This window comes from Scyliorhinus canicula, chromosome 14 (genome assembly GCF_902713615.1).
Source record: "Scyliorhinus canicula chromosome 14, sScyCan1.1, whole genome shotgun sequence".
NCBI classification, from domain to species: domain Eukaryota; kingdom Metazoa; phylum Chordata; class Chondrichthyes; order Carcharhiniformes; family Scyliorhinidae; genus Scyliorhinus; species Scyliorhinus canicula.
The window spans coordinates 57,338,172-57,353,705 of NC_052159.1; the positions used below are offsets into that span (position 1 = coordinate 57,338,172).

General features: G+C 49.5%; 1 protein-coding gene and 1 pseudogene across 1 annotated transcript in view; one reads left to right on the forward strand and one right to left on the reverse strand.

Moving 5' to 3' along the window:
- The window catches only part of parp4 (poly (ADP-ribose) polymerase family, member 4), a 260,543-nt gene that overhangs the window by 201,636 nt on the left and 43,373 nt on the right, over positions 1 to 15,534 (reverse strand). Inside the window, 2 exon segments of the mRNA XM_038818701.1 lie at positions 11,647 to 11,807; positions 14,883 to 15,056. Coding sequence (XP_038674629.1) covers positions 11,647 to 11,807; positions 14,883 to 15,056 — 335 coding nt within the window.
- On the forward strand, positions 2,087 to 2,765 carry LOC119977759 (annotated as a pseudogene).

Consider the following 15,534-nt stretch of genomic DNA (forward strand, 5'->3'; position numbering starts at 1 on the left):
CCCTATTGTTCCCTATCTCTTCACTCCTCCCCCCCCCCCCCCCCCCCCCCCCTGTGGTTCGCCTTTCCTTCCTCTTTGAATGAGTTGATCCCCTCTCTCTCCCATTCGTTCTTCCCTTCTCATGCTTTGGCAGCTTTCCCCTGGTTCCTGGCTACCTGGGTATTCTTCTCCTTGTTAGTTGACCACAAACAAGTCCCGGAACAATCGGGTGATTGGCTCCCACGTTCTGTGGAAGTCATCGTCTGACCCCCGTCTGAGAATTTAATTTTCTCCATTTGGAGAGATTATGAGAGGTCGAACAGCCAGTCTGCAGCTTTAGGTGGTGCTGCTGACCGCCAGCCGAACAGGATTCTTCATCGGGTGATCAGGGAGGCAAAGGCAAGGGCGTCTGCCCTCCTCCCTAGAAATAGATCTGGCTGGTCTGAAACCCCGAAGACCGCCACTTTCAGGCATGGCTCCACCCTCACCCCCACTACTTTGGACATTGCCTCACAAAAGGCATTCCAGCACTCCACAAGTCTGGGGCAGGACCAGAACATGTGGGCGTGGTTGGCCGGGCCTCCTTGGCACCGTTCACATCTGTCCTCCACCTCCGGGAAGAACCTACTCATACGGGTTCTTGTTAAGTGGGCTCTGTGTACCACTTTTAGTTGCGTCAGGCTGAGCCTTGCGCAGATGGAGGTGGAGTTGACCCTATGCAGTGCTTCACTCCAGAGCCCCCACCCTATCTCGATCCCCAGATCCTCCTCCCACTTCATTCTTGTTGCGTCCAGCACGGTGTCAGCCCTTTATACCAGTCGGTCGTACATGTCGCTACAGTTTCCTCTCTCTAATATGCTTGCGTCCAGTAACTCTTCCAGTAATGTCTGTCGTGGCGGTTGTGGGTAAGTCCTTGTCTCCTTTCGTAGGAAGTTTCTGAGCTGCAGGTACCTTAGCTCGTTCCCCCTGGCCACCTGGAATTTCTGTCAGCTCGTCCAGTGTCGCACCCTGCCATCGGTGTATAGGTCCCTGACTGTCAGTGTCCCCTCGTCCTAGCGCCACCTTTGAAGGTGGCGTCAGTCAGTGCTGGTGGGAACCTATGGTTTTTATAGATGGGAGCTTTGTCTGACATTTGGTCAGGCCAAATTGCTGCCGTAGCTGGTTCCAGGACCGAAGGGTGGCTATCACCACCGGGCTGTGGAGCGTTTTTTTGGGTGGGGATGGGAGTGCCGCCGTGGCGAGGGCCCCTTACAGGAGGCCTCCTCCGCGCGCACCCACTCGGCTTCTGGCTCCTTGATCCATCCCCTGACTCACTCGGCAGTTGTTGCCCAGTGGTAGAATTGTAGGTTTGGGAGGGCTAGCCCTCCCCTTGATTTTGTTTTTTATAAGACCTTCTTTGTGGTCTAGCAGTCTCCCCCACCCGCCCATACAAACGCCATGATTAGTTTGTCTACTGCTTGGAAAATGGCCATGGGGATGTAGATCGGGATGGCTCTGAATAGGAAGAGGTACCTGGGCAGCACGTTCATTTTGATCATCTGTATTCTCCCCGCAAGGGAGAGTGGGAGTGTGCTCCATCTTTGCAGGTCCTTTTTTACTTCCTCTGTCAGACTGGTGAGGTTCCATTTGTGGATCCCTTTCCAGTCATGGACTGTTTGGATCCCCAGGTAGCGGAATTTGTGTCGGGCTTGTTTAAACGGCAGTCCCGTTAGTGCTGCCCCACCTACTTGTGGGTGTACCGGGGAGATCTCGCTTTTGGTCATGTTGAGTTTGTAGCCCGAGAAGGCGGCAAACTCTTTCAGGAGCGCGATGTTTCCTTCCATGTTGCTTTGTGGGTCCGAAATCCGAGATGTAGAGGAAAAGGTCATCTGCATAGAGTGAGATTCTGTGCTCTCTGCCGCCCCTTCAGATCCCCCTCCAGCCTTTTACTTCTCTGAGTGCAACTGCTAGTGGCTCGATCGCTAGAGCGAACAGCAGCGGGGACAGTGGTATCCTTGTCTGGTGCCCCTGTGCAGCTAGAAGTACCGGGAGTTGGTGTCATTTGTCTGTACGCTCGCCATGGGATCATTGTATTGGAGTTTTGCGGCAGGCGGTTGGGCGCGCGGCGATGCTGCTGACGGCGGTGGCGGTCCCAGCTCGGAGCTCTGCGCTGGCGCTCCTCCTCCTCTGCGTGTTGCTCGGCTGCTCAGCCGCCACCGACCTGCAGTACGTGACCTGCGGCTCCGTGGTCAAGCTGTTCAACGGCCGCCACAATGTTCGCTTGCAGTCGCACAACGTGTACGGCTCGGGAAGTGGTCAGCAGTCTGTGACTGGGGTGGACACACCTGACGACAGTAACAGCTACTGGGCAGTGAGAGGGAAGCCCGGCCAGGTTCGTCAGCGAGGAATACCGATCAAATGTGGCCAGTCAATACGGCTGACACATGTCAACACTGGAAGAAACCTACACAGTCATCACTTTGTGTCACCACTCTCTGGAAACCAGAAAGTAAGTGCTTTTGGTGACAATGGAGAAGGAGATGACTTGGATGTTTGGATTGTGCAATGCAGAGGGACCGGTTGGGAGCGAGATGATGATGTACGCTTCAAGCATGCAGGCACCCAAGTCTTTCTAACAATAACTGGAGAGCAGTATGGCCATCCAATATGAGGCCAGCTTGAGGTCCACGGCACATTCAGCCCCACTGCTAACAACTACTGGACTGTAATGGAGGGCGTCTTGATCAAACCCAGTGCCGTGCAATTGAAACACGATGAGCTATAGCTTTACTTTAAGACTATGTGCAGGAAAGTAATGAGAGTAAGAAATATTGTGACATTGTGTGTGTTTTACAAGTTACTTCATCCAGTCTAAAGTCAGAGACTGAAGTAAAAAAAAGTTGTACTTTTTTCTATACTTGTTCAAATTTCTAAAGAAATGGGAATATATTTAAAACAAAGTTTGTGTGTTAATGTAAGGATGCACATGTTCTAGTGAATTAATTTTTTGCTTTAATTTTCAGTTGTTTAAAAAGTCAAAATGGAAAAATCAGGTATTGGAAATAAAAGTTTCAAAGTAAAAAAAAAGGAGTTTTACCCAGGAGGTGAATCCTGTTCCAAGCCCGAACTGCTCCAGTACCTCTATGAGGTATTTCCATTCAACTCTGTCGAAGTCCTTTTCTGCATCAAGGGAGACAATCAGCTCTGGTGTTCTCTCCCTGGAGGGGGTCATTATCACGTTCAGCAGGCGCCTGATGTTGGAGCTAAGCTGTCTACCTTTGACAAAGCCCGTCTGGTCTTCTGCGACCACCTCGGGCACGCAGTCTTCTAGCCTTTTGGCTAGGATCTTGGCCAGTACTTTGCATCTGCGTTCAGCAGTGAGATGGGTCTGCATGACCCACATTCCGTTGGGTCTTTATCTTTCTTAGGTATCAGGGAGATTGAGGCCTGTGCTAGCATGGGTGGCAGTGTGCCCTTGGCCAGCAAGTCTGTGAACATCTCCCGCAAGTGCAGGGCCAGTGCTGTCGCAAATTTTTTATAGAAGTCCGCCGGGAATCCGTCCGGTCCCGGTGCCTTCCCCGCCTGTATGGAGCTTATGCTGTCCATGATCTCTCCCAGTGCTAGTGGTGCTTCCAGGTCCTGTTTTCAGCCCTCCCCCACGACTGGTATGTCCAGTCCATCAAGAAACCGTTTCATCCCGGTACCCCCCACTGGGGGCTCTGAGGTGTACAGCCCTTGGTAAAAGGCCCTGAATGCCTTGTTGATCTTTTCTGGCTCTGTTTGTAATGCGCTTCTAGTATCCCTGATTTGCGCAACTTCTCTGGTGGCTGCCTGCTTTCTCAGCTGGTGTGCCAACAGGCGGCTGGCTTTGTCTCCGTGTTCGTATATGGTCCCACGTGCTTGGCGGCGTTGAAGCACTGCTTTCCTGGTGGAGAGCAGATCGAAGTTCCTTTGCAACTCTTTCCTCTCCGCCAGGAGCTCTACGTTCGGGGCCTCGGAGTATTTACGGTCTACCTCCAGTATGGAGTCAACCAGCTGCTGCCTAACCGTCTTTTCCTCCCTATCTCTTCACGCTTTGAAAGCGATGATTTCCCTTCTTAGTAGGGCCTTCAGCGCTTCCCAGAACATGGAGGGCGAGACCTCCCAGTTCTGATTGTTCTCCGTGTATTCTGCTATGGCCCGCAATATCTTTTCTTTGAAGGTCTTGTCAGCTAATAGGGCAACGTCCAACCTCCATGTGGGGCGTTGGGCCCTGCCCGTTTCCAGCAGTGTGTCCATGTAGTGTGCAGTGTGGAGCGTGGTCTGATATGACAATTGCGGAGTATTCCACTTTGTCTATCCCGGAAGCACCATTTCCCCACCACAAAGAAGTCAACTCTGGTGTATACGTTGTATACTGGGGAGAAGAAGGAAAACTCCTTCTCCCTTGGGTGGGTGAACCTCCAGGGGCCCACCGCTCCTGTCTGTTCCACAAAGTGACTGAGTTCCCTTGCCATGTTTGCGGTCCTGCGGTCCGTCCCCCCCCCCCCCCCCCCCTCCGTAATGATTAACCGGTGCATCGCTATGGCATGGATTTCTGCCATGGTCTTCTTGATGAAGCTTGGGTCGTCCCAGTTGGGCATGTACACGTTAACTAGTACTACCGGTGCCCCATCCAGGGTCCCGCTAACCATGATGTACCGTCCCCCTGGGTCCGCAACCGTCTTTGTCGCCCTAAACATCATCCATTTGCTGACCAGTATTGCCACCCCCCTAGCCCTCGCCCCGTAACAGGAAAAGTAGGTCTGTCCCACCCAGCCCTTTCTTACCCGCAGTCGGTCCTGCTCTCTCAGGTGCGTCTCTTGAAGGAAGATTATGTCTGCCTTCATGTTCCTTAGGTGGATGAGGACTCTGGATCTTTTCACTGGGCCGTTGAGTCCCCTTACGTTCCAGGTGACTATCCTGGTGGGGGGCTTCTGTCCCCTCGCTCCTGTGGGATTAACCATATTCACCTGGTGGACGTGCCCCTGCCCTCCGGAGTTCCCCCTTGTTAGGGGGCCATCCTCGATGGTCGCTGTCACTGCTCTCTCCATGCGGTCGGGCCCCTGCACTCCGGGGCCTCCCGCCGTCCAGGGGACCCCCGCCATGGTCGCCCGCTGTGCGACCGCCACGCGGGTAGCTCCCTTCACTTTGGAGTTTCCCTTCGCCCAGCGGCTGTACTGGGTGGATGCTTACAGCGATTCCTTGTTCCAAGCCCTTGGTTGCGGCACTTGTAGCCCTATTGTTGTTCCTTTTCTAGCCTTGGTTGTCGCTCTATCCCTGAGTTCCGCCCCCCCGTGCTCCTCCCCCCCAGTCCCTCCCTTTCCTCCCCCTCTCCCGTACATCCCTCCTTTGTCCCTCTTTCCCCTGCTCCTGTCCCCATTCGCCCTCCCGCCCCTGTTGAGTGGTCCCACCCGCCCTCTGCCTGGCGCCGTCCCCTCTATTGGGGGCGCGCTGCGGCCTGCTTTTTTGCATGTCCCCGGTGCTAGCTTTCTTGCTAGTGCGGTAACCCCCTTCTGGGGAGTTACTGTCTCGCTCCTCCCCTGCCCAGCCTCTGCGTTTTTTCGCCCAACCTACCCTGCACTCCCCCTGTTTGCTCACCCTTCTCTGCTACTCTCATACCCTTGTGCTGGGGCCTGGTTTCCCACCTATGTCAGTTTGTTGGGTAGCGGTTTGCTTTTTGTTCAGGGTGCACTTGCCATGTTGGGGGTGGGGGCCTCACCCCCCCTCCCCGTCGGCACATTGTTGCCCCTTACCAGGGGGCCCGTGTTTCAACCCTCGCTGTTGGTTTTCCAGCCCATGTTCTTCGATGAATTTGATGTGAAGAAATCTATTTTAAGGGCATTTTATTGGTCACTGGATAGACATATGGATGAAATGGAATAGTGTAGGTCAGATAGGCTTCAGATGGTTTCACGGGTCGGCGCAACATCGAGGGCCGAAGGGCCCGTACTGCGCTGTAATGTTCTAAATACTCTTTTTCTTGGTATGTGACCCAGAGTTTCGCTGGTACAGCATACCAAATCGCACCGTGTTCCTGTGAAGGGCTGCTTTTGCTCTATTGAATTCGGTCCTTCTCCTGGCGAGGTCTGCCCCAATGTCTTCGTACACTCTAATGAGGTGCCCTTCCCATCTGCAGGTTCTGTTTTGCCTGGCCCAGCGCAGGATTGTTTCCCTGTCTTTGTACCGGTGCAGTTTGGCTATAACTGCCCTCGGGTGTTCCCCTGCCCTGGGTTTCGTGCGCAGCAAATGGTGTGCTCTGTCCATTTCTGGTGGGTTGGGAAAAGTTTCCCTCCCCACTAAGTTGCTCAGCATCTCAGCCACATAGGCCATGGGGTTTCTATCCTCGACACCGTCTGGGCAGCCCACTATCCTGACATTTTGTCTTCTTGAGCGGTTTTCCTGGTCGTCCACCCTGCCCTTCAGGCTCCCCTGCGTTGTGCACAGTCTCGCCACCTCCTTCTCCAGGGCCGTGATCCGGCCGCTCATGTCAGTCGCAGCCATCTCCAGCTCCTTAATGGTCGCCTTTTGGGTTTCCAGCTTCTCCTCCTGGGCTTCCAGTTTCTTCTCTGCTCTGCCCAGGGCGAGCTGCACCTCCGCCAGGGCCTTGGCCATTGCTGTCTGTACTGCGACCTCTATGTCTGCTCTGGTCCCTGCCTTACTTTCCTGCTGGTGTTCCCTCAGCGCCTCAGCAAAGGCTGCCTTCCAGTTCCCCTCTGGCCCAGGGGGTAGACGCTCCTGTCTGCCCAGTTCTTTTAGTTGCGGCGAGACTTCCATTCCGCCGGTTCGTATGCCAATTAGCTCATCTGAGTGGGCTCGTGTATTGCCCCGTTTGCTCTTGGTGCCCTTTCTCCCTCTGCTTTGGCTCCCTTCTGGCATTTTTTGTTTCCCCCTTATTCACCCCCTTCCCATCTTTTTCTCTCTCCCCTCCCTTCTGAGGAGACTCTTTTCAGGTAAGTTTGTTTTTCTGAGAAGCGTGGAAGGAGAGAGGGAATGTTCTGTCCCTTTAACACTTTTCTTTTTCTAAGTCTTTCTTCTCTTTTGTTTTTTTCCCCCCTCAGAATGAGGGAGTTTTCGTTTTCTCTTCTTTTTTTTCTTCCCCCCTCCTCCTCACTCACCCTGGAACCAGGGGGTTGAGCGAGAGAGAGAAAGGCTTCTCGGGCTGGGAGTCCCCCTTTGTTCCACTGCTGCCAGCCTCGTGGTGGTTGCCGGGGGGGGGGGGGGGGGGGGGGGGGGGGTGTGTAGCTCGGTCGGTCGGGCCAGCTCGCAGGCCCACGCTCCGCTGTGCCGTCTTCGTTCGGGTGGGGGGGGCGGCTCCGGTCGCTTCCTGGTCTCCGGCCCCTGGCACCTCCTGCATATCTTTCCTACCGTCGGCTCCCTGTGGTCTCCTCTCCGCCTCGGGGTCCAGGTCGCTCCTCCTCCTTCGTTCCCGCCGTCCAGTCGGCCTGGCTTGCGCACTCGGGCGCGCGTTCTTCGTGGGGGGAATGGGACACGACTATGTTCCCCCCTTCGGAGCTCCTCTGTATCATAGATATCATAGAATTTACAGTGCAGAAGGAGGCCATTTGGCCCATCGAGTCTGCACCGGCTCTTGGAAAGAGCACCCCACCCAAACCCACACCTCCACCCTACCTCCATAACCCAGTCACCCTACCCAACACTAAGGGCAATTTTGGACACTAAGGGCAATTTAGCATGACCAATCCACCTAACCTGCACATCTTTGGACTGTGGGAGGAAACCAGAGCACCCGGAGGAAACCCACGCAGACACGGGGAGAACGTGCAGACTCCGCACAGACAGTGACCCAAGCCGGGAATCGAACCTGGGTCCCTGGAGCTGTGAAGCAATTGTGCTAACCACTATGCTACCGTGCTGCCCTATATGTGACCGCTCCCCTCCGCCGCTGGAAGTCCTCTCCCAATGCAGTATATTTTTTAATTCAGTCCATAGACAGAATCCACAAGGTCAATGTGGCTCTAGTTTCAAATAGAAAATAGGAGTTGCTATGAAGGAATTTAACATATGAAGGAAAAGTTCCATAAAAGTCCTTTGTAATGTTTAAAAGGTGTCACAGGCTAGCAACAGAAACATTTAGTAATAAAAATGTATCAAAAGCAAGGTTCATGCAAGGGCCTTGGGCAGGATTCGCCCGCATTTGGTGCGATGGCCCGACGCCGGCTCCAAGAGCGGCGCAAACCACTCCGGCGCCGGGCTACCCGGAACTTGCGGAATCCTCTGCACTTCCGAGGGGTAGGACGGCGCCGGAGGGGTTGGTTCCGCGCCAACTGGTGCCAAAGGGCCGCCGTGGGCCAGCGCAAGTTGGCGCATGTGTAGAACTGCCAGCATGTTTCCTGCCATGTGCATCCCCCCCCCCCCCCTCCCCCCCTCCCCGAGGACTCCACTAGCCACCCTCCAAGCCAGGTCCCGCCGGGATGGACCATGTCTATTTCACGCTGGCGGGACTGGCCAAAAACGGGCGGCTGCTCGGCCTATCGGGGCTCGGAGAATTGCCGGGAGGGGGGGGGGGGGCCTACCAATGGCCCCTGACCAGCGCGGCGTGATCCCTGCCCAAAAAACTGGTGACGGAGAACTCGGCAGCTGGCGTCGGAGCGGCGGTGCGGGATTCACGCCACCTCCCGGCGATTCTCCAACCCGGCGGGGGGTCAGAGAATCCCGCCTATAATCTTTAATCTTTGTAGGAATTACATACGTGGCGGGTGCATGTAGACATTTCATTAATTTCATGATCATGAGTAAATTTTAAGTAATGACCAATGCCTGGGTAACAAACCATGTTCGAAGTGACAGACAGTTGTTTGAATAAATCAGAAAGCCTGAGCTGAAAATTAGAACCAATGAGAGAAAGGGGTTAGACCATTTATATGAATTCCCTTAAAATAAGACCTCGTGGGCGAGGTTTCATTCTTGAATTCCTGCCTTCTGAATTCATGAATCATCTTTTTTTGATAATTATTTCCTGCTTTTAGCGATGTTCTGACCAGATTATGAGTTATTTGATCTAATGCAAGTGTATTAAAGTGAATATTTAACAATAAAATCATATTTTTGGACACCCCCAATCAACCGGACTGTTGACTCTTATTTTGAAGATAAGTAAGAGATCTTATACCAAGGTTTTATACAGTTGCAATATGATTTCTCAACTTCTGTACTCAATATCCCGATTGATGGAGGCAAGCATGCCATATGCCTTCTTAATCATCTTGGCCACCTGTGTTGCCACTTTTAGCGAACTGTGGACCTGCACGCCCAGATCCCTCTGTATATTAATGTTCCTCAGGGTTCTGTCATTTATAATGTACCTCATACCTATATTTGATCCTCCAAAATGCATTACTTCACATTTGTCTGGATTAAACTCCATCTGCCATTTCTGTGCGCAAGTCTCCAATCTATCTATATCCTGTTGTATCCTCTGATAATCCTCGGCACTATCAGCAACTCTGATAATCTTCGTGTCATCCGCAATTCTATTAATCAGACCTCCCACATTTTCCTCTAGATCATACTACAAACAACAGATGTCCCAGCACTGGTCCCTGTGGAACACCACTAGCTACAGATATCCATTTGGATAAACATCCTTCCACCGCTACTCTCTGTCTTCTATAACCAAGCCAGTTCTGTATCCATCTAGCCACCCAACTCCGAATTCCATCAGATTTCGGTTTTTGTACCAGTCTACCATGTAGGGCCTTGTCAAATGCCTTACTAAAGACAATATGAACTACATCCACAGCCCTTCCCTCATCAATTTTCTTTTGTCACCTCTTCAAAAAACTCCATTAAGTTGGTGAGACATAACCTTCCCTGTACAAAACCATGCTGCCTGTCATTAACTAATCCATTTTTCACCAAATGTGCATATATCCTGTCCCTCAGTACCTTTTCCAAAAGCTTTCCAACCACTGACGTCAGGCTCACCAGCCTACAATTTGCTAGATTATCCCTGCTTCCTTTTTTAAACAAGGGAATAACATTAGCTATTCCCCGGTCCCCGGTTTTGAGGGCAAAAAGCAAAATCTTATCAAATTCCCAACATTTACACTGTTTACAACCACTCGACCAACAAGAATGTGAAGAGTTTAGAAAAATTTAACATGGAAAATTACTTGATTGAACTATCAAAGGGGTCATGGATTCAAATTTTAAAAAGGGTACTTTTAGAACAGATTGTATTCCACAGAGAATGGGCCTGAATTTATGAGCAGCAAATAAATGAGCTTTTGCATATAAGCTGCTTTTAGTTGGACACCCAGATGATGTGACACCCTCTGCAGGGCATCTGGGACTAAAGTGTACAATGCAAACAACTATGTAATGTTTGAAGAAACTTTAATGAGCAGTGCAGAATCTGAACCAGCAAGCTGAAATGAGAACAAATGCAAATATTGTCAAAGCAGTTTGAAAAAGTGAAATAAAGAGTGAAGGAAAGAAAGATTGCAATAGGTAAGAGGAAGAGAGAGATAGAAAAAAATAGAAAGTACAAAGTTTAATTATTCAAAAAATCTCCAATAACTAAAAGCTGAACAAATGGGACTCCACACTTGCAAAAGTTAATTTTCAAAACCAGAGAGGTTGTTTGCCAATAATTAAAACATACATGTTGTTAAAAGGGTGCTTTGACTGGAGCAAAAAAATGTCCTAATTTCTTTGGCGAGTTTATACCATATTTAGAACAGTAATACAGGAAATATATACCATTCATTACATTTGAATGGAGAGTCTCATGAGCAATACCATTTCGCAAAGATTATACAGAAACATCTCAGACAGCAACTTCCAGATTTTTGTATTTAACAATGTACATGTCCTCGCTGCTGTAAGTTGCTGTCAAGTTTGCAATTAATTATTGATGAATGACGTTAGCCTCACTATTACTTTCACAGTAAATTCTGGCCCAAAATGTCAGAAAAAACTTTGGGAGAAGAATAGTGGAGGCATAAACGTTAGGATCATTTAAAAAACAACTGGATGTTATGGTGGAATCACTTTAGAATACCTCTGGAAGGATGAGTCAAATAGTCTTCTGCAGACGCTGATCTATTAGGGACAGCTCACACGCGGAGCTTATTTTCAAAGAAAAGACTAAGGGACTTCCGAATGATAGGATGAAGTAGATGAGATGTTACTTGACTTGAAATATAATTTTAAAAAAGGATAAAATTGGCAAGCTTCAGGTTGCTTGCTAGATTATAATAATTGCCCTCTTCCTTTGTTCTATGTTCTATAACACTAAACGCATTCAAATGGTCATTGGATAGGCATATGGACGATAAGGGAATAGTGTAGAGGGACTTTAGAAGGGTTTCACAGGACGGCGCAACGTCGTGGGCCGAAGGGTCTGTACTGCGCTGTAATGTTCTATGTTCTATGTTCCTGGGAAGTGAATATATGGAATAGACTCCCAGCTAAAGCAAGTGATGGAAGTGTTATTAATGTGCACAAAAGTGGGATGAGTATATATTTTAGAATTGTATTGCAAATTATAGGGAAAGATATCAACAGAGATGATCAAATATTGAATGAAAGAATACTGTTCAGGAGATACTGATGATTTATGAATACCCACAATGGAATGTAAATTGTCAGAGGATTTGAAAAAGATTAGAAAATAAACCACTCTATTGTTAAATAAGACTTTACCTTTGATTCGTGTTCAATAACTGATTTTTGACAGACAAAAATTCATCACTGTTTGGATCAACATATTCAACTTGGCATCTCAGAGCATGATATTTGGTAAGTGATGAAGGTACGGGGGTCCATGATGTAGCCTCACTGGCATTAACAACATCTCTTATCAGCTGAAACACAAAAGAAAAGTGTATCTCCTACCTTCTACACTCTGTATTACATCGGCATATTTTTTGCCTTGATATGTTTTACATATCTAACATTGATAAGTATGCAAACATTGTACTTCGATGCGTTTTGGTCCGTCTAATGTGATTGGGTAGGGTGAATGTTTTATCTTGGTTTTTCAACAGGCAAAAGCAATTAGCAGAGGATAACATTTACACATAAAGCAGAGGGGAAAATATCAACAGCTAGCCTAATAAAACTGTGATTTCTGTAAGTTATTTAGCCTCAAAATTGCATTGTGGGTATAAATGCTTAGGGGAGTTTATCTGTCATTTGTCATTTTATATTGCTCCTGTGAAGTGCCTGAGGAAGTCTGATTATATTGAAGGTGCTACATAAATAAGTAGCCATTATCATTCTTGTTTGTTGTTCAACTTTCTTGCTCTGCCCCGGTGGGGGGGATGCCGGAGGTGATGAGGATTCTCAGCGAATTTGGGGGCTTTTCTGGGTATAAGCTGAACCTAGGCAAGAGTGAGTTGTTCGTGATGCACCCGGGGGATCAGGAGGAGGGGATTGGTAGGCTCCCACTGAAGCAGGCAGGGAAGAACTTCAGGTGGCTGGGAGCTGGGGGGCCCTGCACAAGCTCAACCTCACAAGGTTGGTGGAGCAGATGGAGGAGGGGTTCAAAAGGTGGGATATGTTACCGTTGTCACTGGCGGGGAGGGTGCAGTCCGTTAAGATGATGGTGCTCCCGAGGTTTTTGTTCCTGTTCCAGTGCCTTCCAATCCTTATCCCGAAGGTCTTTTTTAGAAGAGTTAACAGGAGTATTATGGGATTTGTGTGGGCGCATGGGACTCCGAGGGTAAGAAGGGTGTTCTTGGAATGGGGCGGAGGGGCTGGCGCTGCACAACCAATGTGGGTACTATTGGGCTGCCAACGCAGCGATGGTGCGTACGTGGGTAATGGACGGGGAAGGGGCAGCATGGAAGAGGATGGAGATGGCGTCCTGTGTGGGCACGAACCTGGAGGCGCTGGTAACGGCGCCGTTGCCGCTCCCTCCAATGAGGTATACCACGAGACCGGTGGTGGCGGCTACCCTCAATATTTGGGGGCAATGGAGATGGCATAGGGGAGAAATGGGGGGCTCGATGGAGGCCCCGATACGGGGGAACCATCGGTTTGTTCCAGGGAGCATGGATGGCGGATTTCTGGGCTGGCACAGGGTAGGGGTTAGGAGGTTGAGGGACCTGTTTGTGGAGGGGAGGTTCGCGAGCTTGGGGGAGTTAGAGGGGAAGTTTGGAACATGTTTCGGTACATGCAGGTTAGGGCGTTTGCCAGGCGGCAGGTGGAGGGGTTCCCCTTGTTGCCCCCACGTGGGGTAAGGGGCAGGGTGCTCTCGGGGGTGTGGGTTGGAGGAGGGAGGATTTCGGACATATACCGGGTAATGCAGGAAGTAGACGAGGCCTCGGTGGAGGAACTGAAGGGTAAATGGGAAGAGGAGCTGGGTGAGGAGATTGAGGAGGGGACGTGGGCGGATGCCCTGGAGAGAGTGAATTCCTCCTCTTCCTGTGCGAGGCGTAGCCTCATACAGTTCAAGGTGCTGCATAGGGCCCACATGACTGGGACGAGGATGAGTAGGTTTTTCGGGGGCGAAGACAGGTGTGCTAGGTGCTCGAGGAGCCCAGCGAACCACGCCCATATGTTTTGGGCATGCCCAGCGCTGGGGGAGCTTTGGAAGGGGGTAGCAAGGACGGTGTCGAGGGTGGTGGGATCCAGGGTCAAGTCAGGTTGGGGACTGGCAATTTTTGGGGTTGCAGTGGAGCCGGGAGTGCAGGAGGCGAAAGAGGCCGGTGTTCTGGCCTTTGCGTCCCTAGTAGCCCGGTGGAGGATCTTGCTTCAATGGAAGGATGCGAGGCCCCCAAGCGTGGAGGCCTGGATCAATGATATGGCGGGGTTCATCAAACTGGAGAAGGTGCAATTTGCCCTGAGGGGATCAGTACAGGGGTTCTTTCGGCGGTGGCAGCCTTTCCTGGACTTCCTGGCGGAACGGTAGGGAAATAGGCCGGCAGCAGCAGCAACCCGGGGGTGGGGGAGGGGGGTCTGGTTCGGTGGGAGGGAGAATTGGGTACATGGGTTTGTTGGATGTGGCGGGTGTTATCTCTTTCCTTTTTGTTGTCTGCCTTTCTTTTGTAGTTGCTTTTGTAGTTGGGTGGTTCTTGGATTTTTACCATGGTTGTTTTGTTAATATTGTTTTGTTGCTTATATTTTGTGAAAATCTTAATAAAAATTAATTTAAAAAAAAAACTTTCTTGCTCTGCTGTTTGAGATGTTGAACATTAAGGTAAATGTGTGAAGCATTCAGTCACTGGTATGACACCATACAATTTCAATGACTTTCTTTTTCATCTCATTCTATGTGTTCCTCAAACTTCTATTTCATACATAAGAGAAACCTGTTCAAAGGCCTCGAATGGTATGTTTGGAACTACCTTGTGTAGCCTTTTGATTTTTTCTTGTTACCTCTGTTCAGTACCCAGGTACTTTTCTTGATAACAATGCTGAAATTGGTAAAAAGCTAATGAAATTCACAAGTGTAAGCCTGAATTTGCTCCTCCGTAGTGCTGGTCCATGCTGAAAGAACCATTTTTGTTTCCATGTCAACATTAAAGTGTGATATCTATGACGTAGTCTAAAAGCATTTAAACACTGAACCAATTTTACTTGTTAACGGCTTATTTCATGAATTTCTAACTCCAGAACGAGTCATTCATTTTTTTAAATATAAATTTAGAGTACCCAATTAATTTTTTCCAATTAAGGGACAATTTAGAGTGGCCAATCCACTTACCCTGCACATCCTTGGGTTGTGGGGGCAAAACCCACGCAAACACGGGGAGGATGTGCAAACTCCACACAAAGTGACCCAGAGCCGGGATCGAACCTGGGACCTCGGCACCATGAGGCAGCAGTGCTAACCACTGCTCCACTGTGCTGCCCAAAACTAGTCATTCATAAGTGACAACAACATCAACACGGCAGCAAATTCACCGAGCAAATGTACAAAGAAGGGTAATTACCTGACAGAGATCTTGTTTCTCTGATATCTTTCTTTTAGTAATTGTAGAGTCAGTCTCAGGTTTGATTAGCAATATGGAATAAAATTGAGACATCAAATCTCTCAACATTTCTGTCTCAATTTTATCATCAATAGCTTTTTTCAGCTGTAGGAGTATCCCTTCTGCTCTGGTTATCTGAAAGTATCAAACAATGAACAGACTTTAATCTGCTTATAAAAAATATTCATTGAAATATAATACATACTTATTCATTGAACTTTTGATATGGGGTTGGTATTGGCTTCATCACATTTTTCTCTTTAATTTTTCCCTTTGATTCACGCTTTTAACTTTTGAGTCCCAGTTCAGTTCGGTTGGTGATATTCTCATCTGAGTTTGAACTAGAAACTATAACGTTCTAGTTCAAGGACGTTCTAGTTCAAATGAGATCTGCTTACAGGAGTGGCCTTTTTCTTTCCAATTAAGGAGTAATTTAACGTGGCCAATTCACCTGCCCTGCACATAGAATTTACAGTGCAGGAGGCCATTCGGCCCATTGAGTTTGCACCGGCTCTTGGAAAGAGCACCCTATTTAAGCCCACATCTCCACACTATCCCTGTAACCCAGCAAACCCATCTAACCTAAGGGCAATTCAGCATGGCCAATCCACCT